This window comes from Aspergillus glaucus (assembly GCF_001890805.1).
Source record: "Aspergillus glaucus CBS 516.65 unplaced genomic scaffold ASPGLscaffold_28, whole genome shotgun sequence".
Taxonomy (NCBI): Eukaryota; Fungi; Ascomycota; class Eurotiomycetes; order Eurotiales; family Aspergillaceae; genus Aspergillus; species Aspergillus glaucus.
The window spans coordinates 150851-176411 of NW_019170480.1; the positions used below are offsets into that span (position 1 = coordinate 150851).

Consider the following 25561-nt stretch of genomic DNA (forward strand, 5'->3'; position numbering starts at 1 on the left):
ATAACAATCCACGAACATATTTCTCTCGTAGATGTAAAAGGATTTGAAAGCCCATTTTCAGACACAACTAACCGACACGATGCCTCCCCTAAGCCTATCGAACGAACTTCTCCTAGAAATCGCCGGCTATTTCAAATACGAAAGCGACATCAACTCCCTTATGCAAGTCACTGGCCGACTATACTACCTGCTAGCTCCATATCTGTATCAATTCAATGCTCGTTACCATAAGGGCTCAGCCCTCAAATGGGCATTTGAGAATAACAGGGCATCAGCTGTTCAAAAGGCCCTAGAAGCCGCCATTCCCAAAGCCGGGGAAACACTGAAGAATAATACTAGAACGGAGTCGATGGAGGGATTGGTTGTCCTCAGTCCGGGGTGGAACCTTCAACCCCAGAAGAGCGAGGGGGGCGACTGCAAACCCAAATACTGGCTTCGGATCAAACAGAGGTCTTCCTTATACAAAGTGCTGGTGAATAATCAGGGGCCCATGTTGCAGGTCGTGGTGAATTGGCATGAGGGTAATTGAGGGTGAGGGATCATAGCTAAGCATCGTTTCGGACATGAAAGAGGCCCTGGGCGAGTTATATACACTTGGGCTGAGCATAACCATGACAAAAAGCGCTGGAGAAGAGCTGCTGCAGGAAGTTTGCAGGGGAGACCTTGCCGCAGTGAGATGTCTCGCAAAGCAACTACCGATTTCGATGATTAGACGTGCATGCGACAGCGGCATACTTTTGATGCGAGCAGAGGAAAACAATCAAGTGAAAGTATTACAATTCTTGCTCAGCGTTGCTCAGAGTCTCTCTGTGATGAGTACTGTATTAGAATCTGCAGCAGCGAATAACAGGATTGAAGCCGTTCAACTCTTAAACATGGGGCGTGTGCGAATTCTTCTACAGTGAACTCGCTGAAAATCTTGGAGGCAGCTGGTATCAAAGGCCATAAGGCAGTAGCGGAGCTTTTATTATCCCATATCGACATAAAAAACAAAGTGCTTAGCTCTTGGGAATATGAAGCCTTCGTGGCTACGGCGCTACAGTATATGGCGATGCAAAAGTCTCACCATTCCTTCGAGCCATTTCCAAAGGTCATGAAGATATCGTGAACCTTCTACTGGATAAAGGCGTTGACATCAACCATCGGGCTGGGCATACATTCTCAGGCCGTCCACTTTTCTGGAAAGGAACATGTACACTTGGAATATCTGATCATTATCCGGGTTTTTCTCAAGAATGGTGCCGATCCCAATCCGGACTAGCAAGGTGCATCTGGCAGCCATCGTGGTTAAATTGTCGATAGTAAGGCTTTATCATTTGAGCTCCAGACAAAAAGTCATTGTCCAGTTTAAGTGCCTCAAGGTGAAGCGTATAGCACACAGGATCAAAAAGGCCACATGTATCTAAAGCTAACATCCACAAAAAGTAAGGCAGAAGTGCGCTATGCTTTGTTCAATTGCTTCTTATAACATATTGTCCTGGAACGAAGATTAGGATGAAGAAACAACGAATTATGTGATACAAGCCCCTAGTTACGTTGTCTTCGGGGTATAGCTTCGTTGCATCCGGTATGACGCTTGTCCATTTGGGGAGGCTTTTGGATAAGATCCTAGTTTCAGATTCGAATGGCTCAGCTTGTTACGTCTCCTTTCGGCAGATCTGTGGCGAGTAATAATGTGAAGTACAGCATTTGTGATATGACAACAAGTGAAACATCCACGTCTCAAGAGCTCTGGCCACAGTCTGCGACTCGTAGTCGACGATCTCCGGGGCTATGGGGAACACAGAGTCCGGGGAATTAAAGAGGGCGTTATCATGGCTTTATGCAAGCTGCGACTGTTTCTGTGCTCCGGTTTATTCATTCACAATTTGGCAAGGCTGACGTTGATATTGTCCATCAAAGGAAAGTATTCTGGATACGGGATACGGTGGCGTCGTGACACTGTTGCCTGCAGCTAGGAACAAGCAGAGTCGAAATGTCGAATATTCGTGACGCAGAGGTGTTTCACGGGTCGAGACAATCGATATGGTCCTTTGTCGATATTTCGAAAGACGAGAGAGGAAGGTGAAGACAGGCCCGTCAACCAATTTCATATACAAAGAAGGCTGCATGATACAGCAGAGCGAGCAGACTACTCATAGTGTGCGACAACCCACGTTTGATGGCGAGTCTTCGAGTCAAAGAAGTGATGCATCGGATTCAGCGTCGAAACATTGCGAACGGGGCCAGTTGATATACCAACCTCGCGGTACCAGAACTGCGATTTACTCGTTTGGCCGAAAATTGAGATGCTTCGACGGTTGGGATTGAAACAAAGGGCTTCTATTCTGAGATTCTGGTAACACGATGGTCCTTGCTGGGCATTTCCTAGTTGAGTAGAAGATGAAGCTATATAAACCGCTTCAATCACGCCAGACTCGATTAAATCCTCATCACCGTCGACTCAATCTACTCAATCGAATAAAGTACAGCCTACAACTTTTATAGCTACCACAATGAAGCTCTCTCTTGCCTTCCTCGCTACCCTCTCCGTCGCCACGGCCGCCTCCGTCCCCGCAGCATGCTCGGACATTCCCAACTCGTTGGGCGACAAACCCCAAACTCTCTACACCTACTTCGACCAACAAGCATGCCAGAAGAGCAAATGCGACGCCACGATCAACAACAGCATCTCGTTCCTCCAGAAGACCGTCCTCCCGGAGCTCTTCCAGCAGCTCTCGCAGAGCCTCGGCATCACCCGCGGTAACCAGCAACAGATCGAGAAGATCACCAAAGAAGTCGGCCAAGCTGTGCAGCAGAGCTGCTCGCAGCAGTACGGCAACAAGAAGGTGTGCAATGACGACGACAGCGTTCTCCAGTTCGGTCAGTGTGCAGCCAAGGCGGCCGAGCCGGTGATCAGCAAGCTTGGCCAGGGCGATGACGACGGCGTGCCTTCGGAGGAGGACTGCCAGAAGTTGAAGACGGCGTTGACGGATGATCAATTGTGGTCGAAGACTCTCCCGGGATATGTGGACCAGTTTGCGAAGCAGTGCTAGAACTAGATTCTACATGTACTCCGAATACTTTTTTTCCACCTGTTTTTGTTTGAGAATGGCACAATGCAGGGAATATAGCAAGATACATAAGTTAGTCAGAATGATAAATCCAGTCTCAGCGTGAAACTTTCCTGGCCGAGTCGCAATCAAAACGGGAAATTCGACGATCCCGAAACAGGGACGGCGATTGACCTTCGGGCGTTCCCCATTGAGTATGTCTGAACTCTGAAACGGTGCCTTTTTTAGGCCCGCATGTAGCCCTCCCATTTGGCATTTCTTAATTAACCGTGTTTTGTGGTCCCTCCTGAGTCCCGGCCCTTTTTATTTTACCAAAGGGTCTAGTTTAGTACGCAATACTATTAAAGGTTGATCTGTCCACCGACTCTCTTTCTTCCATTCTCACAAAAATCTTTTTATCTTCTTTTCTTTATACCCTTTTTTTTTTTTTTTTTTCCCCTACAGAATACCCCAGCGGTATTCAATCCCTAATATTCTAATCCTATTCAAGACAGGTCTTGAATATGCATTTTTCCACCACCCTCCTCCCCCTGGCCCTGGCGCTGCGCGCCTCCGCCATGTACGACGACTGGTATTTCGGCAACATGTTCGCGCTGGGCCCAACCAGCGACAATGTCCACATCACAAAGGCGACTTACTCGCTCGTCCCGCCGGCTGTGCCGTGCGGATCGCAGCAGAATGGCAGCGATGAGGCGCCGTGGTTGGCGATCTGGGTTGGGTTGAGTGCCAGCATGTCGGATCAGAAGGCGGATTTGTTTCAGCCGTTGTTGAATTGGTCGCCGGATCAGAAGAGTCAGGCTTGTCCGGCTAGTGACCAGGAGTGGTGTGTTGCTACTAGTACTTATCATTCGTGTATGTTGTTCTCTTGTCGGCTTGGAGGTTGAGGAGTATGAGGGAAGATGCTGACGGAATGATAGCTGGCCAGGTGCAAGACCCTTACGTGCCTGTTCCGAACGACTCGCAGCTCGATTTCACCATCACCGTCGACCAGGCGAGCAACAAGATTATCCAACAGGTCTCCGTCAACGGAAAGGAAATCTCGCACCAGGCTGATGGTACGTCTCCTCCTTCCCTATCCTCAATAGTCAAGTGCTAATTGGTATAGACAAAACAATCGATCCCACCTACATCTACTCCAGCAACGAATGCTACCTCGACGCCTGCGGTACCCTCGCCGCATACTCCTGGAAGAACATGACCATCCACCTCAGCGACGCAGACCTCGACTTCCAAAACACCATCGCCCTGGACGGCGCGCGTGACAGCGGAGTAACCACTCCGGACAACGGAAAGACCTGGCACATCAACTCGATGCGCATTGACCGTGACTACTTCTACCCGGACCAGAAGGACCACGAGTGTGGGTCTGACTAAACGGGTTAATCGTGTGTAATTAGTGTATATAACTACAGTCCAAAAAATACCATAGGATGGCGTGTGCATATATATGTATAGCTAGTGATCGATAACGCAAATCAACTTGCCCTTTGTGGCATTGCTCTCCAATAGTCGGTGTGCGTCTGCGATTTCGTCGAAGCGGAACACCTTCTCCACGTAGACCGTGAACGACTTATCCTGGAGCTTGGGCAGCGCATGCTCAACCAAAGTATCGCGCAACTTCCGCTGATAATCCAATTCCCGACTCCGCAGCGTACTCCCCTCAACACGAACGCGCTTGTACAACATCGCGGAGATATCAGCCGTCCCGGGCACTTTGCCACCGCCCATCAATCCCAACAAAACAACCCGTCCGTCGCGCGCAGCCGAATTCAGATCATCCTGGAAATACGGCCCACCGATAAAATCTACAATCAAACTCACGCCCTGTCCGTCCGTAGCCTGGCGCAATTCCGACGCCCAGTCCTGTGTGCGGTAGTTGAACGCGGCGGTGACGCCCATTTGTTTCTCTAGGAAGTCGATCTTTTCTTGCGATCCGGCGGTTGCGTAGATCGCTTTTGCGCCGTGGGATTTGGCGAGTTGGATGCCGGAGAGGGAGACGGAGGAGGCACCGGCGTGCCAGAGGACGGATTGGCCTGGTTGGAAGTCGCCGATGAGGAAGAGGGCTTGCGAGGCGGTCATCCATGTCTATCACAGTGTCCATTAGCAATTTGTCGCAATTAGGGTGTTGATTAACTTACCTCAGGAACACCAGCCGCTTCCTCCCACGACAGCTCAGCCGGCTTATGAACCAGCATCGCCGGCGACACCACAATATACTCCGCATACGCACCTGCCCCTCGTTAGCACTCCAACCCAACCCAAGCCACTCCACCCCCATAAAAAGTGACTCACCCCCATAAGTCAACCCAAAAACCTCATCCCCAGCCTTAAAATCACCACCCGTCCCCTCCGCAACTTCCTCAATCACACCCGAAAACTCCACACCCAGCGTCGGAGGCGCCTGCGGAGGAACCGGATACTTGCCCTCGCGCTGCAACAGGTCCATACGGTTCAGACCGAATGCTTTAATTTTCACCAGGGCCTCTCCCGCGGAGGGAGAGGGCTTGGGGATGTTGTCGATAAAGAGGTTTTCGGCGGGGCCGGTGTTGTTTTTGATGCCTGGTTACACGGTTGTTAGCCATTGGGGGGTGCAACAGAACTGAGAGGGAGGGTACCGATTGCTCTCATGGTGGAAGACATTGTGAGGGGTGTTGTGAGGGTTGTGGTGAGGAATTGGGAGAATTGATGGTCTTGTATATTCTCTGAAGGCTAAGCTTTGATTTATAATCTGCACCCCACATGACGTCGTTCCCCGCGGTTATACCAATCTCTTCCGAGGTATTTCGATAGTTTGGGAGAGTTCTACCATAGTGATTTATTATATGAGGGCTAACATGTCACTTGCAGACAATGAAATATCGGTTTGCGAGGCTGCCAAAATGGATTACAAAGGCAACGCGGCGGGCAACACGGAAGATCTGTTTGATCTTACGGGTGAGAACAAGCAGGTTGCTTGGCATCCAGCAGGGTTCACAGTAAATTGATTAGATAAATTTAATGCTCTACCTGACGTCGCGGAATTTAGACAAGGCCAAGCAGGCACTGGGCGAGATGGCGTACTCGCCGCGCGTGCACCTATTGAAACTGATGGAAGGCGTACGGGCAGAGCAAGTGCGCACTGCTGTAGGCGGCCAACAAGATCGATCACCGCTACGCAGGGCCTGCGCGCCTTCAGCATCCAGCCCGGTGGCATCCAGACCGGACTGCTGCAGTACATGTCGGAGGAAGAGAAGAGCGGGCTCACCACTGATCCGACCCTGGGCCTCCAGTTCAAGAGTCTCCCGCAGGGCGCCGCCACTTCTGTTTGGGCCGCCCTCTCGAGATCCCTGGAGGGAATGGGCGGGAAATATCTTGAGGACGTGCAGATAGCCAAGGTGTATGACGCCAGCGAGGGCCAGTGGGCGCCTGGCTATTTTCCGCACGCGTACAGCTCGGAAAAAGAAAAGAAGCTGTGGGATGTGGCTCTGAAGTTGGTCTTTGTGGACGAATGATGAATATTCTTTGCTTATTTCTCTCAAAACGTGGTGAAGGTTGCCTGGAGATACTAGTTCACCGTTTATGTGTATAGGAGAAATGGTACTCTTGAAAGTTCAGAATTCTGACCACGTTCAATTCCCTCGTAAGCATTGCCTCGTGAATGGCCGTACCAGCAATTATCTGGCTAATGGGCGCCTCGAAGCTCTTTTGGTCGGCATATTCAAATAGTCTTTCTGGTTTGCCACGGAACTTGATCCCGTTATAAACGTCGACTTACTACAGTTTCACCACTTTACTCTCTTTAATTCTTCCCCGAAGCCGATTTTAGATCACACTGTACCTACATAGGTTATTAACCAGTTATGAGTCCAACGAAAACGACCATATCCAGAAACTAGTCGTGGACTATAGGAACCTGTTCTCGCTGCAAGTTCGAGCATGTCAACCACGATTTGCAATACCCAGAGCATGGCCAGCTGAACACTGACAGAATGTTAAGAACAGTTTGGGAATAATCATTTCAATTCCTCGCACCTCATGAAGCTTCAAAAATACAATTATATCTGTCATGCAGCCTTTAATTTGCTGTGCATAACATTTTCAAATCTCAAGACAACGTAGCTGGAGATTGAAATTGGAAGCCAGACGTCAGACGCCAGATGCTAGAAGCCTGTCTATCTGTCTGCGACAATAGAATATACTTTTCCCTCTCCAGCTTCTTGTAATACAGATTAAAATTTCACTCTAGCCTCGTGACCTCCAATGCAACCATATAACAAGGAGGACACTCACGACCACTTGCCCGGACAGAAGCCCCGACGATGCCGAAATACCCAGGACTTCGAACATGGGAGGGAACCAAAAAGGCTCGATAAAGCACCACGTCTATCGAATGAACCCCAAAAATATCGACGCAGTGGCAGCATTTTCCGAATGGAGGTGCATGACATTTGTGAATGAGTAAAATGTCAGTTTTCATGTCAGCAACCAAGATCTTAATTTGACCACCCTCGAATAGAATTCCCGAAGTTATATCAATGCTGTGGAGCAATCTTACAGTTTATTAAAAAGTTGGAAACTAATTGGTTTCTAAATCCCGTAATGCTAATTCCAATGATTGGGGACACCTTGCAATGCATAGGCAACGTCTCGTCTAAAAGAACACAAAAGATAATCAACCCAAAATCCATGCAGACAAAGCCTAGATAGCTTGCAAGCAGGTAATTTTGGGGATTTGCAGCGTGTGTTTGCTTTTTCAATGCTCGTCTGTTCATCAGGCTAAGTAGCACAGCATTGAACCATTCACCAGGAATAGTGCCAATGATTATACCTAGAATTTGGAGACCTATTCGCTCCGGCTCGAGGTTGAAACGAGAGCCAAACAGTTGAGGGATCTCCCCTCATGGCAGGCAAATATGTTCATGTCATTCTTTCTTTCAGTGCAGTCAAAGAAAAATTGTGATTGCCATTTTCTTTAACATGATTACAAACTAATCTCACCGTATAATGCTGGTGACTCAAGCAAACTTTTGATTTTTCTCAAAATCTTTCTATAAATTGTCAGCCTTCTGTTTACTCTTCCCTGACAGACAATATGCCGACAACCAGTCTCAGTCTCCTCACCCTCAACCACGATGTCCTCGTGGCCATCATGGCCCAGCTTGAAGCAAACTCTCTATACAAATTCCTGGTCGCCATACCTCCATTTCAGCATATTTTCTTCAACTCCTTCACAGCAATTCTCAAGAGTATCCTGACCACCCATCTCTGGTCAGTGAATCATTGGGGATATGTTATCGCCATCATGGTTGCACATTACTACCCAAGGCCCTTCAATATGCGATACTTCCTAGACCACTTCCTCAAAAACAACGGATCCCTTCCCCAGCACGTTCCCCGTACAATGGAGATGCTGAAATACTTGCTCGAAGTTCTGGACAGTGTGGGATTCTACCGCTCCGGTTCAAAGAAATGGTGGCAGTTGGCCTTGCGAGATTCACGCCGGGATTATGCTCCAGCAAATAACTACTACATCCTGCTGGCTCTACTCCGCATCCAACTTTTTGCAGAGCTCTTCCACTCACCGGTCGATTCTTCGGGCCTCGTCACCGACAAGTCCACCTTCCCCAGCCAGTCCAGAATAATGGAGTACTGGAGCCTCATAGCAGACGACGCTGGCTCCCACATGTGCAAGGCCATCTACGCAAACATTGCGAGTATTGAAGGTGACATAGGGTGTTTATGGCCTTTTGATGCGCCTTGTATGCGCGGACTCCCCGTGGCGCGGCACTTTCACGTTCATGAACAGTATGGCCGGTTTTGGCATGAGTATCGCAGATACATGGTGCCGCCGCCGCAAAATCCTGTTGATGATCGAGGTGTTCATCAGGTGATGGAAGGGACGGTGTATGTAGACCCTTGGGGTCGTTCGCGGATTGCCTATACGCGACAGGCCTTTTAGTGAGGAAGCATGTTTAGTATTGGTTTGGTGACGGGTAGTTTGGACAACAGTGAAGCTAATTATGTGATTATTACTGGATGTATGTTTTGGTGGTGAAAATAATAAGGCTTTCATTTATCGTGACTATTTACTTCCCCTTCAATGTGGCCAGATCCAGATCCAGAAAGGCTTATAAGTACAACCAAACCCCCCTACTGATCATAGTCCAGCTCAACCACGATCCGAACAGCCCCAGCCCCAACAACACCACCAAAACCATCAACTCCAGCCTTATCACTCGGATACGCATTCTCAACCTTCTTCGCACCCGTTGTGATAGTAGAACACTTGTCCCCATTCGACAAACACATCCTCATTCCCTGCACCTCCTGCCCTGCATTCTGCGCCTGAATACACGATACATCCCACCCAGACATAGCATGATTTTTCACGTCACCAAAGTCAAACTCGCCCCAGGTACTAGACCACCCGCCCCATTGATCGGTAGGAAGATGATCCCCGGGTGCAGCGCCAAACCCACCCTGCGAGTCCTCGTCGAACGCAACGTATTTGATCTCATTGGGGAGCATATCAAATTCAAGTGCAGAGTGCTGATACCAGCCAGACATCTTCCCATCTGGGCCGATCTTATTCCAGAAGACTACTTTCCAGGACTCTGCGTTGGCGTCTTTGGGACCGTGCAGTTGCGCGACGTATTTGTAGTTCGGGGCGTCGGTTTCGGAGTCGAGGAGGATGATGTTGCTACCCCACGGGTCGCCAACGTTGCCTTTGTAGCCGACGTCATCGCCTTGGGACTGCGTGCGTCCGCCAAAACCGTCCCAGGTAAATTGGCCGTCGGAAGGGGTTTGGTCCCAGGCTGCGGTTGCTTTGATGGGGTGCGGGCTGGGCTCGTTATCGTGGCCGTGGGGATAGCCGCCGTGGGGATGACCGCCATGGGGATGGTGACCGTGAGGGCGGTGACCATGGGAATGACCTCCGTGGTGACCGCCGTGAGGGGAAGGACCATCGTGAGGATCTCCGTGAGGGCCATCGGGAGGGTCATCGTTGGTCGGAGCGAGAGTTGCACCAGGGAGGATGTCGAGCGTAGCAGTGAGAGGACCGATACCGATAGTATTTTCGTTGACGTCGATAAGAGCACGAGGCTCAAGAGAAAAGCCAAAGCCGATGCTGTCGTTGTCGTTGTCGTTCTTGATAGCGGGGTGCTTGCCATGGACGAGGCGACGATGATGGCCCTGGAGACGGGCAAAGGCTGACTCGGCCACGAGGGCGAGCAGCAGGATGAAGGCGAGCTTCAAGTGCATGTTTCTTGAGCTTGACTTGAGCATATAGTAGGCTGCCGATGAAGCTGGGGAAAGGGGGTAGAGAGCAGAAGATGTTGTGGAAAAAAGGAGATTGCTGGGTGATGAGGGCTTTCAATACCCTGGCTTTCTGTGAAAATGAGTGACTTTTGACAGTGAATAGCATCAAACAAGTGAGAGAGTAAAAAGGAGTGAATATAAGTCAGTCAAAAATGAAAAGGAAGAAGTGAATGCCTCTAAAGGAAAGTCATTTTTCCTGAATAGGAAAGTGTGAGGCTATGATATATTCACTGTGTAAACCAGCCCACAGGAAGAACAAAGAGAAATAAGAAGCAGCAATGGGCCAAGGCATGAGAGAAAGAAATACATTTAATAGAAGTGAATGACCCACAAAAATTCCCCAGATCTCATATTTGTTGATTCACATTCCATATCTTACATTCCAGGCGCTAGCCCTAAGTCCAAGTAGAGAGTATTGAGTGCAATAGTATAGACAACGCGAGCGCAGTCCATCAAAATAAGAAACTGGGTGTTCAAGTAAATTGTCTTAGAGTTGGGTACGAGACACTCGACTGGTAAAGCAAATGGCCATGATCGAAATACTGCGTATGTATAGGATCTGGACACGCCCTCATCTCCGCATTCCTCGCATTCCAGTAAACAACCCCGCATCAACAGAACTTTAGCCACCATACTCATTGCTTCTACTTCTTGAAATGAATAGAAACAGTTGCCTTTTTTTCAATTATCCCACAACCACAAATCCATCCCCAACCCCCCATCCATATCCACCCAATTCGCATCCAACTCTTCCGTCGCCGATAACATTTCATTCAACGACGTCCCAAAATCCCTCCAATCGAGAGTTAGATCCTCCTCATTCGCATCTGGTATTCCAGTAGCAGTCAAAGATGGGGTCGCTATAACAGGCTGCACGTCTAGTTCGTTGAATCCTGGGACTGTCTCACTTCGAGGCGTTATCAGTGGCTCGGGCTCTTCGATAACCGAATGCGATAAAGGTGTTGAAGGAATGAGCAGTGGCTGGACTAGGTCTTCTAGTAGTTCGATTTCGGACTTGCGAAATTGTGCTACACGGTTGCCGCGCTCGATCATGTCGTCCAGGAGGCTGAAGGATGTGTCGCGGTAGCTGTGGTCAGGGAGGGTATCTGGGAAAATAGCAGAGATCATGGATAAAACCCAGGCTGCGGAAAAAAGGCTTTCGAGGTCGAATGGGAGGAAGGATTCTACATGGTCAGCGATGCGTTGGCACCGATAGGGGCGGTCCGTACCAAGTAGGTTCTGGTTCCGCAAGGCTGTCAGCAGTCGCAGGGACTTGATGGCGGAGTCGATGCAGGACTGCACGATTGTTCGAACAGGTGCTGATAATGGGCGCAGAGAGTCACCGTTTTCGTGGCAACTGAGGCGTTCCCATAACAGGCTGAGGATGAGGGGGCGGACGGTTACGATGATACACTATTTGGTCAGCGAGAAAAGGACAGGCGAGTCAAAAGACATACCAAATGACAGGATAGTGTCAGCCGAGTCGTGACTCCTGAGATCGCATCGACTGAATTCTGGAACCGGTGCGCAAAAACATTCTCAAGCTCCCGGGAGAGATCCGTCATTTCATGCAGGACGGATCGCATCTTGCGCAGGAAGACGCCTCCTAGTTTTCCATCTACACTATACACAGCTACTGAAGTCAGCGACGAAATATCGACCGCATTGGAGTACTTACTGTTCAAAACGCGCGTGACAACTTGGGATATCTTGACATGCAACGTCAACGCAGCTGCCTCCTGAGAGCAGTTTCTCAGATCCCAGAGCATAGCAGTGATATCCTCATCGCTAACCGAGTTAGGCGTCCCAATTAACGACGAAAACCGACTATCGAGGATGTAAATCGTCCACCAGATATTCTTGCATCGCTCGACCATCTTTTCTCCCAGCTGTTCGACAGGAAGAGCACGATGCCAACCTTCAACCAGAGCCATCCGCATTGCATGGCCAATCTAGACAATTAGCCTGGTACTCACAGAATAGGCTCCGGTACACTCACATAGCAATAAGCAGTATCCCTTATATCCACCGAATGAAAATACAGCGCAATCAACGCAAGCACCTCAATCGCCAGAATCGGATCCTGCCACAACCCCGTGATATCCGGTAACAACGACAATGCCCTGGTGAAAAAGCGCGTCCAGTTCTCCGTATTCTCCGCCGTCCTCATAGGCGTCAGAAACGCCTCCCCAAACGCCAGAACCATCAGAAACTGTATATACCACAGTCGTGACTCTTGCGCCTTTACGGGAGCATTGTCGTAAAACTCGTATAGATTGCACAGAAACTCCTTCTCGTCAAAGAATCGGTACATCGGGCTCAGATGGAACTTGACGGTGCTTAGCATGTATAGCGCATAGTCGATGGATGGTAAGCCACTGATATCGGGTGGTTCGTCGGAGCTCGCCTGGCTCCAGTGTATTTGGTATGCGTCGCCGTCTACGGCAAGGGGAATTGATCTGGTGCTATCTGGGTGTACGCGGGTTTGGATAATGCTTAGGACGCGACGGCTGAAGGACCATGTTGATGTTGGGCCGAGACACACTACAACTGTCAGTCTGAGCCAGGACATTCTATTCAGTCAACGTACACCATGCGCGTTGTGTTTGTCCATTATGCTTCAGGTATGAAGCTGACACGAGTGGATTCGATACGAATCGTTCTTCGGATTGTCGTTCTTCGGTGGTTTCTGTTCTTGATTCCGCCGGCTCTGATATTATCAGCGCCAGAATGGACACATAATGCGTGTATGACACCTTACCGGAACTATCCAATAACCGAGTCCGCTTATGCTCAATTGTCGCATTGCCGTTACGTTCTTCCAACTTTCGCTTCATCGACAAAAACAACCTGTTTCGTTAGCAACTTCTTTATCAAGGTCTCGGAAATGCCGCACCCCTCCGAAATCACAATCTTCCGATCTTCATCAAACACACAATCCTGACCCCGCCTGCGACAATGCTCACACGGCTGTATACCGGAGCATTTAACCTTGCGCGAGCGGCATCGTTGGCATCTGATGGTCTGTCAGTCACGTCCTCTCAATCGCAACCCATATACATACGCATTCTGGGTCCGTCGTGAGCGCCGGGAGCGATCCATGGTTAACAATTGCATTTGGTCTTTGTGATGGCCCTGATGGGCATATGAGGGGATCTTATCATGTGTCAGCTAGTGTGGGGATGTTCGGGCCGGTGTCATACCCCGCATGAGGATGATAAGGTTAATTTGATAAGATGGGCGTCATCTAACTAGCAGGATAAAGAGAGATAACTAATTAATGCAAGTTATCATTCTATAAAGTAAGCGTGTTCGTGTTAGTTGTTCGTGTTCCTGCATCGCTCGACATCTATGCCGCAATAGAAAGACTGCTTCGATTACCGGAGCTACCCAGATCCTACTATTGCAAACGCTGCCATTCTTCTCGGACAATCCCCGGAATCTCATCTTCCAGCGAAGGCCCACTAGCATCCCAACCCAAGAACTCCCTCGCCCTCTTTGCACGAGACCGCATATTCAACCCCCAACTCACAGCCTCAAAACCCGCCAACCGACGCGCAGTTGTAACGTCCAAAGACTGTACCTCAGCGGACGGAATGAATCCTTCATCTACAGCGGTCTTTCCAACCAGCTTGGCTACATCTCCCCAGCAGTGCTGGTCGTTCGCAGCTATGTAGTATGATTCGCCTCCCCAGAGTCTAGCATCTTTGTCGCCATGGTGGGCGCGCTCAAAGAGGAGGACAAAAAGACCGGTCACGTCGGCAACGTGGATGTTACCGCCGATTGAGAGACCGCGACCGATGATGGGGATCTTTCTGTTTTGTAGAGTGTATTTGGACATCTCATATACTTGTCGGCTGCGCTGCGAGCAGGGTCCACGACCGCAACCTGTGCTGAATGTTAAATAGACCCGGCAATTGTTTTCGTGTGTTAAACTCACCATAAACAGTCGTCGGGGAGATGATAGCAGCCTTTAAGACCTTCGTATGCTCTGCACCGGCCCCAAGCACGAACTTGTCCACGTCCCGATGAAATGCGTGATCGGGAAAGCTGAGGATATCTTGAACACCCTCTAGGTCATCATAAATTTTGTCCCGTCTCTCCCCATACACTCCATTTTCCGTATCCAGAAACGAGAGAATGCCAGTTCCGCTCGTATGCAGCAAATATACGGGGTGTTCTTCGTCATGGCCCTCCAATGCACCCCGGATAATTGCCTGCGCTGCATGAAGATGATCTGACGCATCCGCCGTGTCTAGCATAGAGGTTAGGCGTAAAAGATCGGAGACACTCTCATGTGTCGGGAAACTTACGAACGATAATATCGGCGCTGGCGCTTTCTTTTCGCAATGTTTCCAGGTCGTCCAAATCTGCGTGTACAATCTCAACCGCCGGGAATTGGGCCTTTATCAATTCGCCGCTTTTCTCACTCCGGACGAGCGCGCGGTAATGGTAGTTCGGATACTGGATGGCCAGCACCGACAACAGGTCGCCGCCGATGTAGCCGCTGACACCTGTGCTGTTGAAGTTAGCAGTGCATATAGCATATGAGTATAGTGTTACACACATGAATGCAGTCTTCATTCTTAGAATATGTGCTACGATATGGTGGTTTTTGATTAATTTATAATCGTATGCGGGGTGGATTTATACCCCGGGGTAACCCCGAGGAAAATATATTCCGCTATTGTTAGGACTGTTGTCGGAACGAGTAACACGAACAGCATAGGAATTATGGGCATATGTTGCTAACTACGATGCTCGGTGCGATATTTTAGGCACTATTCGAAGTGAATAGAGGACGAACTCTGCTTGTGGAAACTATCGACCACAAGGCCTACTTATAAACAATCTGGTGTCCAAGCATATGCGTAAACCGATATGACTAGACGATAATAGGACCGGGGCCTACGGCTATGCAGCCAGCATCCTTCGACTATGGACCAGTGCATACTTGCATTATGCACCTCGTACTGCTTTTGTCTTCTTCGCAATGGTTTCTTTTCGTAGTTAGATGATGGCGCAATAAGTCATACGTATCAGGTAGGTGGGAGGCTCGGGCTCGGATTGGTCAGTCGGAGCGGCCAACATATGACCTTTGGCATATACGGAAGTCAACATATATAAAGTCGATCCGCATTTGAGTTTATAGATTTCGATGTGTTAGGACAATTTGATTAACTAGATTTTGACTACGGAGTATGTTCGACAACATACTCACCCCCCAACTAGACGTCAAACCGCGCGCGGTCCATGAAACCGTCTCTAGATCGACCGCTTCCAACAACATAATCGACATCAGCTCCGACAAAATCGAAACCGAACTACGAAGTTCTTTACAAGACAGTATTCAAGCAGCATGTCACAGGGACGCTGCTATGCCGGACCTCCTCCTATGGGATAAGAAGGGATTGCAATACTTTGAAGATGTGACTTATACGCCGTCGTACTACTTGACGAATGAGGAAATCGGTATCCTGGAGGATCAGAAGTATCAGATCGCGCAGTGTATTCGACCAGGAAGTATGCTTATTGAATTGGGGAGTGGGTGAGTATCACTGATAATGCGAACAACATACAGAGTCTAACTAGACAGGAATTTACGCAAAATCAAAATCCTCCTCGAAGCCCTCGATGACCTAGGCCGCGATGTAGACTACTTCGCTCTCGATGTCTCTCTCCCCGAACTCCAGCGCACTCTCAACATAGTCCCACCAGGTACATTCCGACACATCCGCTGCTCTGGACTTTTGGGAACCTACGATGACGGTCGACGGTGGCTGCAGCGCTCCGAGCTCGAATCGCGCCCGAAGGTCCTTATATCGCTTGGATCGACCGTGGGAAGCATGCAGCGATCCGAGACCGCGGGGTTTTTGTCAAGTTTCACGGGGCCCGAAGAATCGAATCGATCATTCCTGCTTGGCCTAGACGGATGCAAAGACCAAAAACGAGTACTGGCAGCGTACAACGACGAGCACGGTAATAATCACAGATTTATCAAGAATGGGCTGGAAAGGGCGAATGAAATTCTCGGTCATGAAGCATTCGACCTTGAGAAATGGGATGTTGTTGGATCTTGGAACCGGGAGAATGGGAGTCATGACCAGTACTATTATCCCAAGACAGATGTGTCGCTAGGTGGAGAGATAGTTCCAGCAGGGAGGAGGATATTGGCTATCCAGAGCCATAAGTATGATGCGAATGATGCCCATATGCTGCTGAAAGAGGCTGGGTTGGATGTTGTTGATGCGTGGGGTTCGCGGAATAAGTATAGTAAGTATACTCCTCTTCTTTCCTCCTTTCTATTTCATATGTCTAACTCTATGATAGGCCTTCTTTTCTTGAAGAGTGCATGAAGCTGTACAGTATCTTCATGACATGTTGCAATATGTCGCCATGTACTCTTTATAGTCCGACACCTTATTGGGTATAATATTTGTGCTTGGCAATTACTTTCCTGTAATACCTGCACAATGCAGTGGAATGCATCTATTCCAAGATAATTATACAGAAGCCCGCTATACGCGAGGGAGGACATAGACTCAAGTATACATCCTGATCCGTCAACAATGTTCCGGCAACGGTTGTATGAGAATTACCAAATTAAAAAATCTCGCCTACAACGCTGAATGCAGGGAAATAGCTAGTGAATATGCAACCGTTGGAAATCATTACCAGTCGAATCCGAGTGAGTGCACCCCTGCAGGGGACATATCATTCACATTCCTTGCATATGCAGCCCACCATGGGAATTCATCCCTCCCTTGGTAACTTCTCATATTCAGAACAAGTTCCCCTTTTCACATAGCTATTCCCAATGGCTATCCTTTGCGCGGCATATTGTACACTGCCAATTGTGGCTTGGAGCGATGAGGGTTTCTAGTACGGCGATGAGCTTTGTCTGGGTATACCTGGCTGTATTATGGTGGTTCATCGGGGCCCGGGTAAATGCGATTGGGCTTGATGTCACTGATCAAGGTGAGTTATCCCTTAACCCCCTGAACACAAGCCAGTGACAAGGTAGACCTAATTCAAATCACCAACAGACAACATCAAATACGTCGCCAGCCAACTCGCCTGGGACCTCGTCAGTTTCTACACCGGCAACAACACAGGAGATGTACCCGGGAACCTCCCCGATCCGTACTACTGGTGGCAAGCAGGCGCCTTTTTCGGGACGTTGATCAATTACTGGGCGTACACCGGCGACACGACCTACAATGACATTACAAAGCAGGCCATCCTGCATCAAGCAGGCGAGAACGACGATCTCATGCCGACGAACCAGACCCGAACCGAAGGAAACGATGACCAGGCTTTCTGGGCGATTACAGCAATGATGGCGGCGGAGTCCAATTTCCCGAATCCGGAAGAGGATCAGCCCTCATGGTTAGCGATGGCGCAAGCGGTGTTCAACGAGCAGGCAGCAAGATGGGATATGGATACGTGCGACGGGGGATTGAAATGGCAGATCTATTCGTTCAACAGTGGATATCAGTACAAGAACGCTATCTCGAATGGCTGCTTCTTCGATCTCGCCGCACGACTGGCACGGTATACGGGAAACATGACATATGCGGAATGGGCGGAGAATACCTGGGACTGGGCTGAGGGTGTGGGGCTTTTTGGGGATAAATATGAAGTGTATGACGGCACGAGCGAGACGAACAATTGCTCGGATATCAACCATATACAGTGGACGTATAATAATGGGGTGTTTTTGCACGGAGCAGCCCATATGTGGAATCTGGTATGTTCTATTTCCCACTCAAAACTTTCAATACTAACGGAAGCAGACAAACGGAGCCCAGAAATGGCAAAATCGAATCACCGGTCTTCTCGACGCACAGCATGTCTTCTTCTCCAAGAACCAGACTTCGAAAAACGTCATGTACGAATCTTCCTGCGAGCCCCAACAAGCCTGCACCACCGACTCAACCTCCTTCAAAGCATACCTGGGCCGGTGGATGGGCGACATTGCCAAAATCGCACCCTTCACACACGATACCGTCGTCTCCCGTCTGCGACCTAGCGCAAAAGCCGCTGCAGCACAATGTCTCGGTGGCGACACGGGTACATATTGCGGAACTAGCTGGACTAAGGGAACCTACGATGGGACAATGGGTGTTGGCCAACAAATGTCTGCTCTGGAGGTGATCCAGGCCACTCTACTCGACACGGTTGGGGGCCCGTTAACGGATAGAACTGGTGGATCGAGTGACGGCGATAGTTTCGCCGGGACAGGAAGGACTTCCGCTGAGCTGCCGGGACAGTGGAGACCTCTTACCCTGAAGGATAGAGCGGGTGCGTGGGCTGCGACGGGCGGGCTGGGTGCTGTGGTAATTGGGTATACGATATTTATGTTTTTCTGAACTGGTACTAGTGCCAGCTCTAGCCCTTTTCCACTGTAAATAACACATGATGATACAATGGACATTCTCCCATCTGACTGGCTCTATTGTACTTTTACCCCGGCTCTCCTCCGCATTACCCGATTTGGCAGTCTAGATAACCAGAATATCAGCCAATAATAGGCCCCCTTTCAGAGTTACGCTAAACTCATCACGGCAGGAGATACGCCGAAAGAGATATTAGCCAATCACAGAAAGGAATAAGCTCGACTTCCGTTCCGCAGTGGGACAGGCGATTAGCAGCCAATCAGTACGCGGTGTTGCAGCAATGCATAATGCATGGGCAATACCTCGTCTATATAAGCCGTCGTCCCTCGCCTCATGACTCTCCTTTTCTTATACTTACATATTCTACCTTTCACTATTCATTAGTGTTAACTCCTGTATCACCATGTCCGGATTACACCCCTTCGACCCCATCACACCCGGGGAAATCCAGCTTGCCACCAAGCTCCTGCAAGCCGCCCTCCCTGGCGTTGACCTGCGGTACAAGCGGATTGATCTCCAAGAGCCCATCAAGAAGGATGTCGTTCCATATATCGAGGCCGAGCGCCTGGGGAAGCCTCTTCCGCCGAAGCCGGCTCGGTTGCTGGTTGCTTTGTTCCACCGGTTGGACACTGGGGCCTTCTGTAAGGCGTTGCTGAATGCTTCGACGAGGGCTGTTGTGTCTTTGAATGAGATGTCAAAGGATATTCAGGTATGTTACTTCCAACTTAGGAGGTGCACGGATGCTAACGTGACAGCCCCCCGTCGATGTGGACGAAATGATCGAGATCGAACAACTCTGTCTCAACCACGCTGCCGTTCAAGCTGAGATCGCCAAGATGCAACTCCCATCTGGTATGAGAGTCTGCAATGATCCTTGGATTTATGGTACAGATGACCAGAATGAAACCCGTCGTCTGTTCCAGTGCTACATGTACATTGTTGCCACAGACCACCCGCAAAACAATCACTATGCACACCCGTGCAAGTTCTCGCCTGTCTTTGACGGTCTCACCAGACAGCTGGTGCGGATTGATTACTTGCCTTCCACTTCTGACCATAGCAGAGTTGAGACGCAACCATGGAGACCCGTTCCAGGAATCCAGTATGCCCATGAATTGCTCGAGGAGCCATTGCGGAATGACCTGAAGCCGTATATTGTGCAGCAGCCGGAGGGTGCTTCGTTCTCTGTGAATGGGAATGAGGTCTCATGGCAGAAGTGGAGGTTCCGGGTCGGGTTTAACACTCGTGAGGGATTGGTTATTCACAACTTGAACTATGACGGACGGAGCACATTTTACCGGCTGTCCGTGTCGGAGATGACAGTGCCTTATGGAGGTATGTCCTTTCTCCCCTTTGTACTAGAATTCTCATGCTGACCAATAGACCCCCGTGCCCCCTTCCATCGCAAGCAGGCATTTGATGTCGGAGATGTTGGCTTTGGTATCACAGCAAACGAGCTTACCCTTGGCTGTGACTGCCTTGGTCATATCAAGTACTTTGACGGCTACCGCGCTGACTCAAAGGGAACACCGATCGAGCTAAAGAATATCATCTGTCTTCATGAGCAGGACAACGGCTTGCAACATAAGCATACAAACTACCGTACCGGCGCTGCGACGGTAGTCCGGAACCGCCAGCTGGTGGCTCAAATGATCTGCACAGTTGGCAACTATGAATACATTTTTGCCTTCATCTTCGATCAAGCTGCCAACGTCGAGCTTGAAGTAAGGGCAACTGGAATTCTGTCTACCGTTCCCTTCGACAACGAGAAGCCCGGCACAACTGTTCCTTGGGGAACAAACGTTGGCCCCGGTGTCATGGCTCCATTCCACCAGCACATGTTCTCTTTCCGAATCGATCCCGCCCTTGACGGCAACCAAAACACCATCTGCTACGAAGACTCTGTTCCGATGCCCGAAGACGAGAGCAATCCGTACAATGTTGGCTACAACACTGAACAAAGTGTCTTCAAGACGAGTGGTACAGCACAAACCAGCGTCGACCGCCACCGAGTATTCAAGATCCGTAACGACAACATCATCAACCCCATCACCTACCACCCCATCTCATACAAATTGCAAACATCACCCGCACAAATGATGCTAGCAAGCAAGAACTCTTTCGGCCTCAAGCGGGCCGTGTTCGCCACGAAGCCGATCTGGGTCACCCGATACCGCGACGGAGAACTCTTCGCGGCTGGTGAGTTCACCAACCAAAGCAAGCAGTCGCATGGTGTGGAGGAGATGGTTGAGCGGAAGGACCCAGTTGAGAATGAGGATGTTGTGTTGTGGCATACGTTTGGACTTACGCATAACCCTCGTATTGAAGATTTCCCGGTCATGCCTATGGAAAAGGTCAGCGTTATGCTCAAGCCGGATGGGTTTTTTACGAAGAACCCGGCGCTGGATGTTCCGCAGTCGAACCAGCTATTTAACAAGTCAACACTGCATCCGGAGAAGGTATGCTGTGCTCCGGGGCAGATGAAGCTGTAATGGACTAGGTAGGCATATATACAAAGTATACACTTTACGTACAAATTATCACGAAATCTGAATACAAACCTTCGAAAGGTGCCCCTGCCCCATCATATACCCATACGCCTCCTTCACATCTCCAAACCCAAACACCCTCTCATCAACAACCGGCCTCACCCCCTTCTCTTCGACAAACCGATTCATCTCCTCGAACTGCTCCCTAGTTCCCAGCACAACACCCCTCGCAACGCAAGCATTCACCAAGCACCCCAGCAACGTAGCAGTCTGCGCTGCATCGGGTGAGTCACCCAGCAACCCAGTCACAGAAATTAATCCTTCCGGCCGCACGGCCTTGAGTGACTGACCAATCGTCTCCAAACCGCCAACATCAACAACGACATGCACGCCTTTCCCGTCGGGCGTGAGTTGTTTCGCAGTCTCGCCCCAGTTTGGGTCCATCCTGTAGTTAAGAACGTGGTGCGCACCCAGAGAAGTGAGTTTCTGCGCTTTACCTTCACTGCTCGTCGTCGCGATAACAGTCGCTCCAGCCGCTAGCGCAAACTACTCCCTGTCAGTCATATCCCAATTTCAAAAGGAGGAAGGATGCACACCTGCATCGCAAGAACAGAAACACCCCCGGTCCCCTGCACAAGCACAACATCCCCCTCCTTGACCCCCGTCAAACCCCGTAATCCAAATAACGCATTCCAAGCCGTCAACCCCGCGCACGGCAACGTACTCGCCTCGACGAACGATAATCCCTCCGGCATGCGCACGAGAGCCGTTTCATGGAAGATTCCGTACGTGCACAATGCGCCGTCAGTACCATGGCCCAGACCGGTCAAGATCTCGGGGAAGGTGGCGGGCTCGGCATACGGTTTTCTCGGGAGGAGATGCGTGCATACTTTATCGCCGGGTTGGAAGGTGTTTACTTTTGCGCCGGTTGCGTGGATTGTGCCGGAGCCGTCGGAGGTGGGGATTACTGGCTTTTCGAGGGAGAGACCAAGCAATGCCTATGGCCGGGAACATTTTTGTTAGTATTGATCTAATTGAGTTAATATTGGCCAGGGATCATACCTTGGCAATAGCAACATCGCGATGATTCAACGCCGCAGCATGCATCTGCACGAGGACGTCATGATCGCCCAATGTGGAGAGTTTGCGATTGTCGGTTCTCTTCAGACTTTCGATGCCATTCTGGCCGTCCAGGATCCAGGAATTGGTTTCCATTGCATCGAGTTGTGTTGAATTGAAGCTAGGGGTAAGTTAACAATTCCGTCGTTCTGGATTCAGAGGAAGTGGAGAATTGATGTAATCTAGCCGTTTTGCCCTGTGGTGGAGCCCTATGGCCTAAGCCCTATGCGGATACACCGCTAGTCATACCGAAAGAACGTACGGAGCGGGAGAGAATGACTTACGATTCATGCTCTCCGCGGCATTGACATGCTGCCTTTCTCAAACTCAATACATTATACATCTCTGTATTCGAGCTGCTTGTACATCCGATTGAAAAGAAACAACGAAAACCAAAAAGAATCAATTTAAACAGGCCTCTGGGAAATAGTAGCACGAATACCATATCCCAATTCCACTTTCCGCAGCTCCTCCAACGAGACATTGGCCGGCGCCGAAAACCTGGTATTTATATCAGTAAATGACTGGATATAGTAGATGGGGGAAGGGGCAATGGCCATACGAGGTTCTGTGGGCATAATGAAATCCTTCTGAGCTTTTATCGAAGGGTTCAAAGTCCGAAGCGCCCTTTTCACCGAACCTGTATTTGACGCTGTGGAGTCGTTAGCTGTTTGTTTGCGCTTGTGTGAGAAGGGGAGAGGGAGGGAGGATGGTACATACAGAGACTCTACATTAGGGTCATATTCTTCATAGTACTTGGGACTGTTGTAGTGGATATCGAGCGACTATAAGTAGTAAGGGTTTAGTATCTCCGAGGTTTGGATTTTTCAAGGGAACTCACGTATTTGGGCATTTTGTGTCGAGATTGAAAGAACTGGCTGGAGAATATATATAAAAGATTGAATTTCTATTAGAGCTTTAGCAGGATCTTCTGTCCTTATGTATCCCCGGATTTAGTACAACTGGCGTTCGCGGAGAGCCACGATGTGCATGCTTGTATCTATGCAGACTACGTCATATATTTAGGTCACTTTGCTGGTGTTATGCGAGATTAAATCATTGATATTCCATCCGATCCCCTGGGCCCGAAACTTTGACCTTGCGGTAAGCATCTGACTCGAGTCTTATTCTCTTGTATCTTTTTTTTTTTTTTTTTTTTTCATATTGGTATATGCGTTCTTAAGGCAAGATATATAACTAACTCGTGATGCTCACAATTGTTCGATACCTTGTGCCTTGCATTGGTAGCAACGATCAACTCCTTCCAGATACGGCGTTGTTTGATACTAAAGGCTTCTGACACGCTAGGACTCGGATTTATATGACCTGACCGTAAATGAGCAGATAAATTTGATGTAAATTTATCTCCCATGTCTATATTGTTTGGATTGGATGTGCAACTGGAAGTTATTTCCGTAGCCAATCTAATCGAGTTAGGTCAGGTGGAGCACGAAACTGCGATTTAACACGTCGATCGATGGAGGAATGATGTTAATCGAGATGGATAGACGGAAAGCGAGCCGAGTGCCTGGCAAAATCCAGATATCAGCAATTTCCATACCTCCGACCCTTTTTATTTCTAGCTTCACCCCCACTAAGACAGCTCACCGATATCGGCATTCTCATACATCGTCGTATCGGAATATATTCGGTCAATTCTTGTTATCAAATGTCATGATCTTACGGCATTCCTACACAAAGGGACGCGGCTTAAAGGGAGGAGAGTAGGATAGTTAAGTGATATAGACTCGGTTGGGTTGAAAATATCTACGGTGCTGTATCAGTGGTACGAGCTGAGATGGGCTGGCCTATGTCATACATTTTGTTGTTCTCTTCTGTCGATATATGCGAGGTAGTGTGTAGCTAACTGATTAGCTCTGCTAGTACGAGAGATCCCTTTTTGGGAAATTTAAGGTGTCAACTGGGGTATAGAGCAGAGTGATAAACTGGTTCATTGTTTTACAGATTCAACAGATTCGGCTATTATATTGTAGTACATTGCTTCTTCATTTACCGCTAACAATGTAAATATCATTCATGTATTCAAAATAGATCAAATTTAAGATTCCCAATTCCACTCCAACTATCGACAATTAATCCTCAGTAGTCTCAATAGAGACGAATACACCATCCCCCAGCTCGACTTGCCGTAGGTCATACAGGCGTTCTTCTTTCTTTCTCTATCGAATCCTTTTTGTATATAGCTAGATAATAGCTTCCGGCCTCAGCCCCTTACACTATCATCTGTGGATACGATTAGGCATGGGTAAGAAGTACGTTGTAAATAGGCGGGCGAGTCAGGCTCTGATTGGTCATGATGACTAACGTATTCCACGGGCGAGCGGCGCGTTTTCCCCACGACCACCAAATATTCGATTAACTACCTCCTTCAACACATTATATCTTCACCATTTCAATCCATAATGCCTAAATCTCAAGAATCTAACATTCAAATGGCTATATCTGCCTATAACTCGAAAAAAATCAAATCAAAAAAGGAAGCTGCCAAGGTGTTTGGGGTATCTGAAACTACTCTTCGCGAGCGCCTCAAGGGACGAAAACCATGCACAGAAACACGTGCAAATAATCACATATTATCATCTATTCAAGAAGAAGTCCTTGTTAAGCAAATACTGAATGCAGACAAACGTGGTTTTGCAATTCATCCGGAGTTCCTACATCAAATGGCCCAGATACTGCTTCAAAAACAGACCCCTACCTCTACTCCAAACATAGGAGTCAACTGGGCATTTGCTTTTATTAGACGCCATCCACAACTGCGAACACAGTTTAATCAGCGAATACCATACCAGCGGGCAAAGCAGGAGGATCCAAAGATTATCAAACAATGGTTTAATATGATATTAGAGACGATTCAAGAGCATGGTATCCATGAAGATGATATCTGGAATTTTGATGAGACTGGCTTTGCAATGGGTCTCTGTACAACCTCTAAAGTTATTACTGCAGTCGAGCGCAGTGAGCAACCACATACAGTCATTCAAGGGAACCGTGAATGGGTCACAATCATTGAATGTATAGGGTCAAATGGATGTTCAATTCCTCCAGTTGTGATCCTTAAAGGGAAGGAGTGTCACAACCTAGCTTCTCTTCGTATCGTAACCTAAGGTTCTAGTTAGTTAAGTCTCAGTTGGGGCACTCACCTGAGTGTCCTTCGTCGTCGTCGTTATATCGATAATGACCC

At 49.0% G+C, this 25561-nt stretch overlaps 13 protein-coding genes across 13 annotated transcripts; 8 read left to right on the plus strand and 5 right to left on the minus strand.

The window, feature by feature from the left end:
• Positions 1-79: 79 nt before the first annotated feature.
• ASPGLDRAFT_39616 (uncharacterized protein) lies at positions 80-529 on the plus strand (the record flags this gene model as incomplete). Its single annotated transcript, XM_022545105.1, has 1 exon — positions 80-529. One exon carries the CDS (start codon positions 80-82, stop codon positions 527-529), a length of 450 nt encoding a protein of 149 aa, XP_022396457.1.
• A 1902-nt stretch (positions 530-2431) lies between these two features.
• On the plus strand, positions 2432-3180 carry ASPGLDRAFT_52291 (uncharacterized protein). The gene has a single exon (XM_022547719.1). The coding sequence runs from the start codon at positions 2496-2498 to the stop codon at positions 3033-3035; it is 540 nt and encodes a 179-aa protein (XP_022396458.1). The 5' UTR covers positions 2432-2495; the 3' UTR covers positions 3036-3180.
• A 376-nt stretch (positions 3181-3556) lies between these two features.
• On the plus strand, positions 3557-4427 carry ASPGLDRAFT_39618 (uncharacterized protein; the record flags this gene model as incomplete). Its single annotated transcript, XM_022545106.1, has 3 exons — positions 3557-3905; positions 3971-4108; positions 4159-4427. 3 exons carry the CDS (start codon positions 3557-3559, stop codon positions 4425-4427), a joined length of 756 nt encoding a protein of 251 aa, XP_022396459.1.
• A 40-nt stretch (positions 4428-4467) lies between these two features.
• Positions 4468-5871, minus strand: ASPGLDRAFT_940743 (NAD(P)H-quinone oxidoreductase). Its single transcript, XM_022550556.1, has 4 exons — positions 5669-5871; positions 5346-5612; positions 5192-5283; positions 4468-5138 (listed from the first exon to the last, which is right to left on the minus strand). The coding sequence occupies exons 1-4, from the start codon at positions 5691-5693 to the stop codon at positions 4509-4511; spliced, it is 1014 nt and encodes a 337-aa protein (XP_022396460.1). The 5' UTR covers positions 5694-5871; the 3' UTR covers positions 4468-4508.
• Positions 5872-5932: 61 nt separating this feature from the next.
• On the plus strand, positions 5933-6544 carry ASPGLDRAFT_29575 (uncharacterized protein; the record flags this gene model as incomplete). The annotated part of the gene is made up of 2 exons (XM_022543866.1): positions 5933-5987; positions 6042-6544. 2 exons carry the CDS (start codon positions 5933-5935, stop codon positions 6542-6544), a joined length of 558 nt encoding a protein of 185 aa, XP_022396461.1.
• A 1580-nt stretch (positions 6545-8124) lies between these two features.
• ASPGLDRAFT_29576 (uncharacterized protein) lies at positions 8125-8991 on the plus strand (the record flags this gene model as incomplete). The annotated part of the gene is made up of 1 exon (XM_022543867.1): positions 8125-8991. One exon carries the CDS (start codon positions 8125-8127, stop codon positions 8989-8991), a length of 867 nt encoding a protein of 288 aa, XP_022396462.1.
• A 91-nt stretch (positions 8992-9082) lies between these two features.
• Positions 9083-10597, minus strand: ASPGLDRAFT_52296 (uncharacterized protein). Its single transcript, XM_022547720.1, has one exon. The coding sequence runs from the start codon at positions 10290-10292 to the stop codon at positions 9183-9185; it is 1110 nt and encodes a 369-aa protein (XP_022396463.1). The 5' UTR covers positions 10293-10597; the 3' UTR covers positions 9083-9182.
• A 179-nt stretch (positions 10598-10776) lies between these two features.
• ASPGLDRAFT_158435 (putative C6 transcription factor) lies at positions 10777-13451 on the minus strand (the record flags this gene model as incomplete). The annotated part of the gene is made up of 9 exons (XM_022542412.1): positions 10777-11533; positions 11579-11762; positions 11807-11982; positions 12028-12301; positions 12349-12893; positions 12940-13059; positions 13111-13199; positions 13246-13365; positions 13414-13451. The coding sequence occupies 9 exons, from the start codon at positions 13449-13451 to the stop codon at positions 11031-11033; spliced, it is 2049 nt and encodes a 682-aa protein (XP_022396464.1). The 3' UTR covers positions 10777-11030.
• ASPGLDRAFT_158440 (uncharacterized protein) lies at positions 13440-14954 on the minus strand. The gene is made up of 4 exons (XM_022542413.1): positions 14917-14954; positions 14663-14868; positions 14290-14604; positions 13440-14237 (listed from the first exon to the last, which is right to left on the minus strand). The coding sequence occupies exons 1-4, from the start codon at positions 14931-14933 to the stop codon at positions 13750-13752; spliced, it is 1026 nt and encodes a 341-aa protein (XP_022396465.1). The 5' UTR covers positions 14934-14954; the 3' UTR covers positions 13440-13749.
• A 596-nt stretch (positions 14955-15550) lies between these two features.
• Positions 15551-16705, plus strand: ASPGLDRAFT_39624 (uncharacterized protein; the record flags this gene model as incomplete). Its single annotated transcript, XM_022545107.1, has 3 exons — positions 15551-15897; positions 15946-16622; positions 16680-16705. 3 exons carry the CDS (start codon positions 15551-15553, stop codon positions 16703-16705), a joined length of 1050 nt encoding a protein of 349 aa, XP_022396466.1.
• A 534-nt stretch (positions 16706-17239) lies between these two features.
• ASPGLDRAFT_39625 (glycoside hydrolase family 76 protein) lies at positions 17240-18721 on the plus strand (the record flags this gene model as incomplete). Its single annotated transcript, XM_022545108.1, has 3 exons — positions 17240-17327; positions 17396-18099; positions 18146-18721. 3 exons carry the CDS (start codon positions 17240-17242, stop codon positions 18719-18721), a joined length of 1368 nt encoding a protein of 455 aa, XP_022396467.1.
• Positions 18722-19151: 430 nt separating this feature from the next.
• ASPGLDRAFT_136334 (uncharacterized protein) lies at positions 19152-21240 on the plus strand (the record flags this gene model as incomplete). The annotated part of the gene is made up of 3 exons (XM_022541450.1): positions 19152-19457; positions 19504-20083; positions 20132-21240. The coding sequence occupies 3 exons, from the start codon at positions 19152-19154 to the stop codon at positions 21238-21240; spliced, it is 1995 nt and encodes a 664-aa protein (XP_022396468.1).
• ASPGLDRAFT_29583 (zinc-dependent alcohol dehydrogenase family protein) lies at positions 21179-23209 on the minus strand (the record flags this gene model as incomplete). The annotated part of the gene is made up of 9 exons (XM_022543868.1): positions 21179-21244; positions 21310-21783; positions 21834-22235; positions 22300-22477; positions 22641-22668; positions 22799-22857; positions 22919-23008; positions 23077-23141; positions 23198-23209. The coding sequence occupies 9 exons, from the start codon at positions 23207-23209 to the stop codon at positions 21179-21181; spliced, it is 1374 nt and encodes a 457-aa protein (XP_022396469.1).
• Positions 23210-25561: the final 2352 nt, after the last annotated feature.

What these genes read in the sequence shown, in the direction of transcription:
- ASPGLDRAFT_52291 (XM_022547719.1), top strand. Translation starts at nt 2,496, where the DNA reads ATGAAGCTCTCTCTTGCCTTCCTCGCTACCCTCTCCGTCGCCACGGCC.
- ASPGLDRAFT_940743 (XM_022550556.1), bottom strand. Translation starts at nt 5,693, where the DNA reads ATGTCTTCCACCATGAGAGCAATCG. An exon ending in TTCCACCATGAGAGCAATCG is followed by an intron (nt 5,613 to 5,668) that starts GTACCCTCCCTC and finishes CCGTGTAACCAG; the next exon opens with GCATCAAAAACAACACCGGC. An exon ending in TTTTGGGTTGACTTATGGGG is followed by an intron (nt 5,284 to 5,345) that starts GTGAGTCACTTT and finishes AACGAGGGGCAG; the next exon opens with GTGCGTATGCGGAGTATATT.
- ASPGLDRAFT_52296 (XM_022547720.1), bottom strand. Translation starts at nt 10,292, where the DNA reads ATGCACTTGAAGCTCGCCTTCATCCTGCTGCTCGCCCTCGTGGCCGAG.
- ASPGLDRAFT_158440 (XM_022542413.1), bottom strand. An exon ending in CAGCGCCGATATTATCGTTC is followed by an intron (nt 14,605 to 14,662) that starts GTAAGTTTCCCG and finishes CCTCTATGCTAG; the next exon opens with ACACGGCGGATGCGTCAGAT. An exon ending in CTCCCCGACGACTGTTTATG is followed by an intron (nt 14,238 to 14,289) that starts GTGAGTTTAACA and finishes CATTCAGCACAG; the next exon opens with GTTGCGGTCGTGGACCCTGC.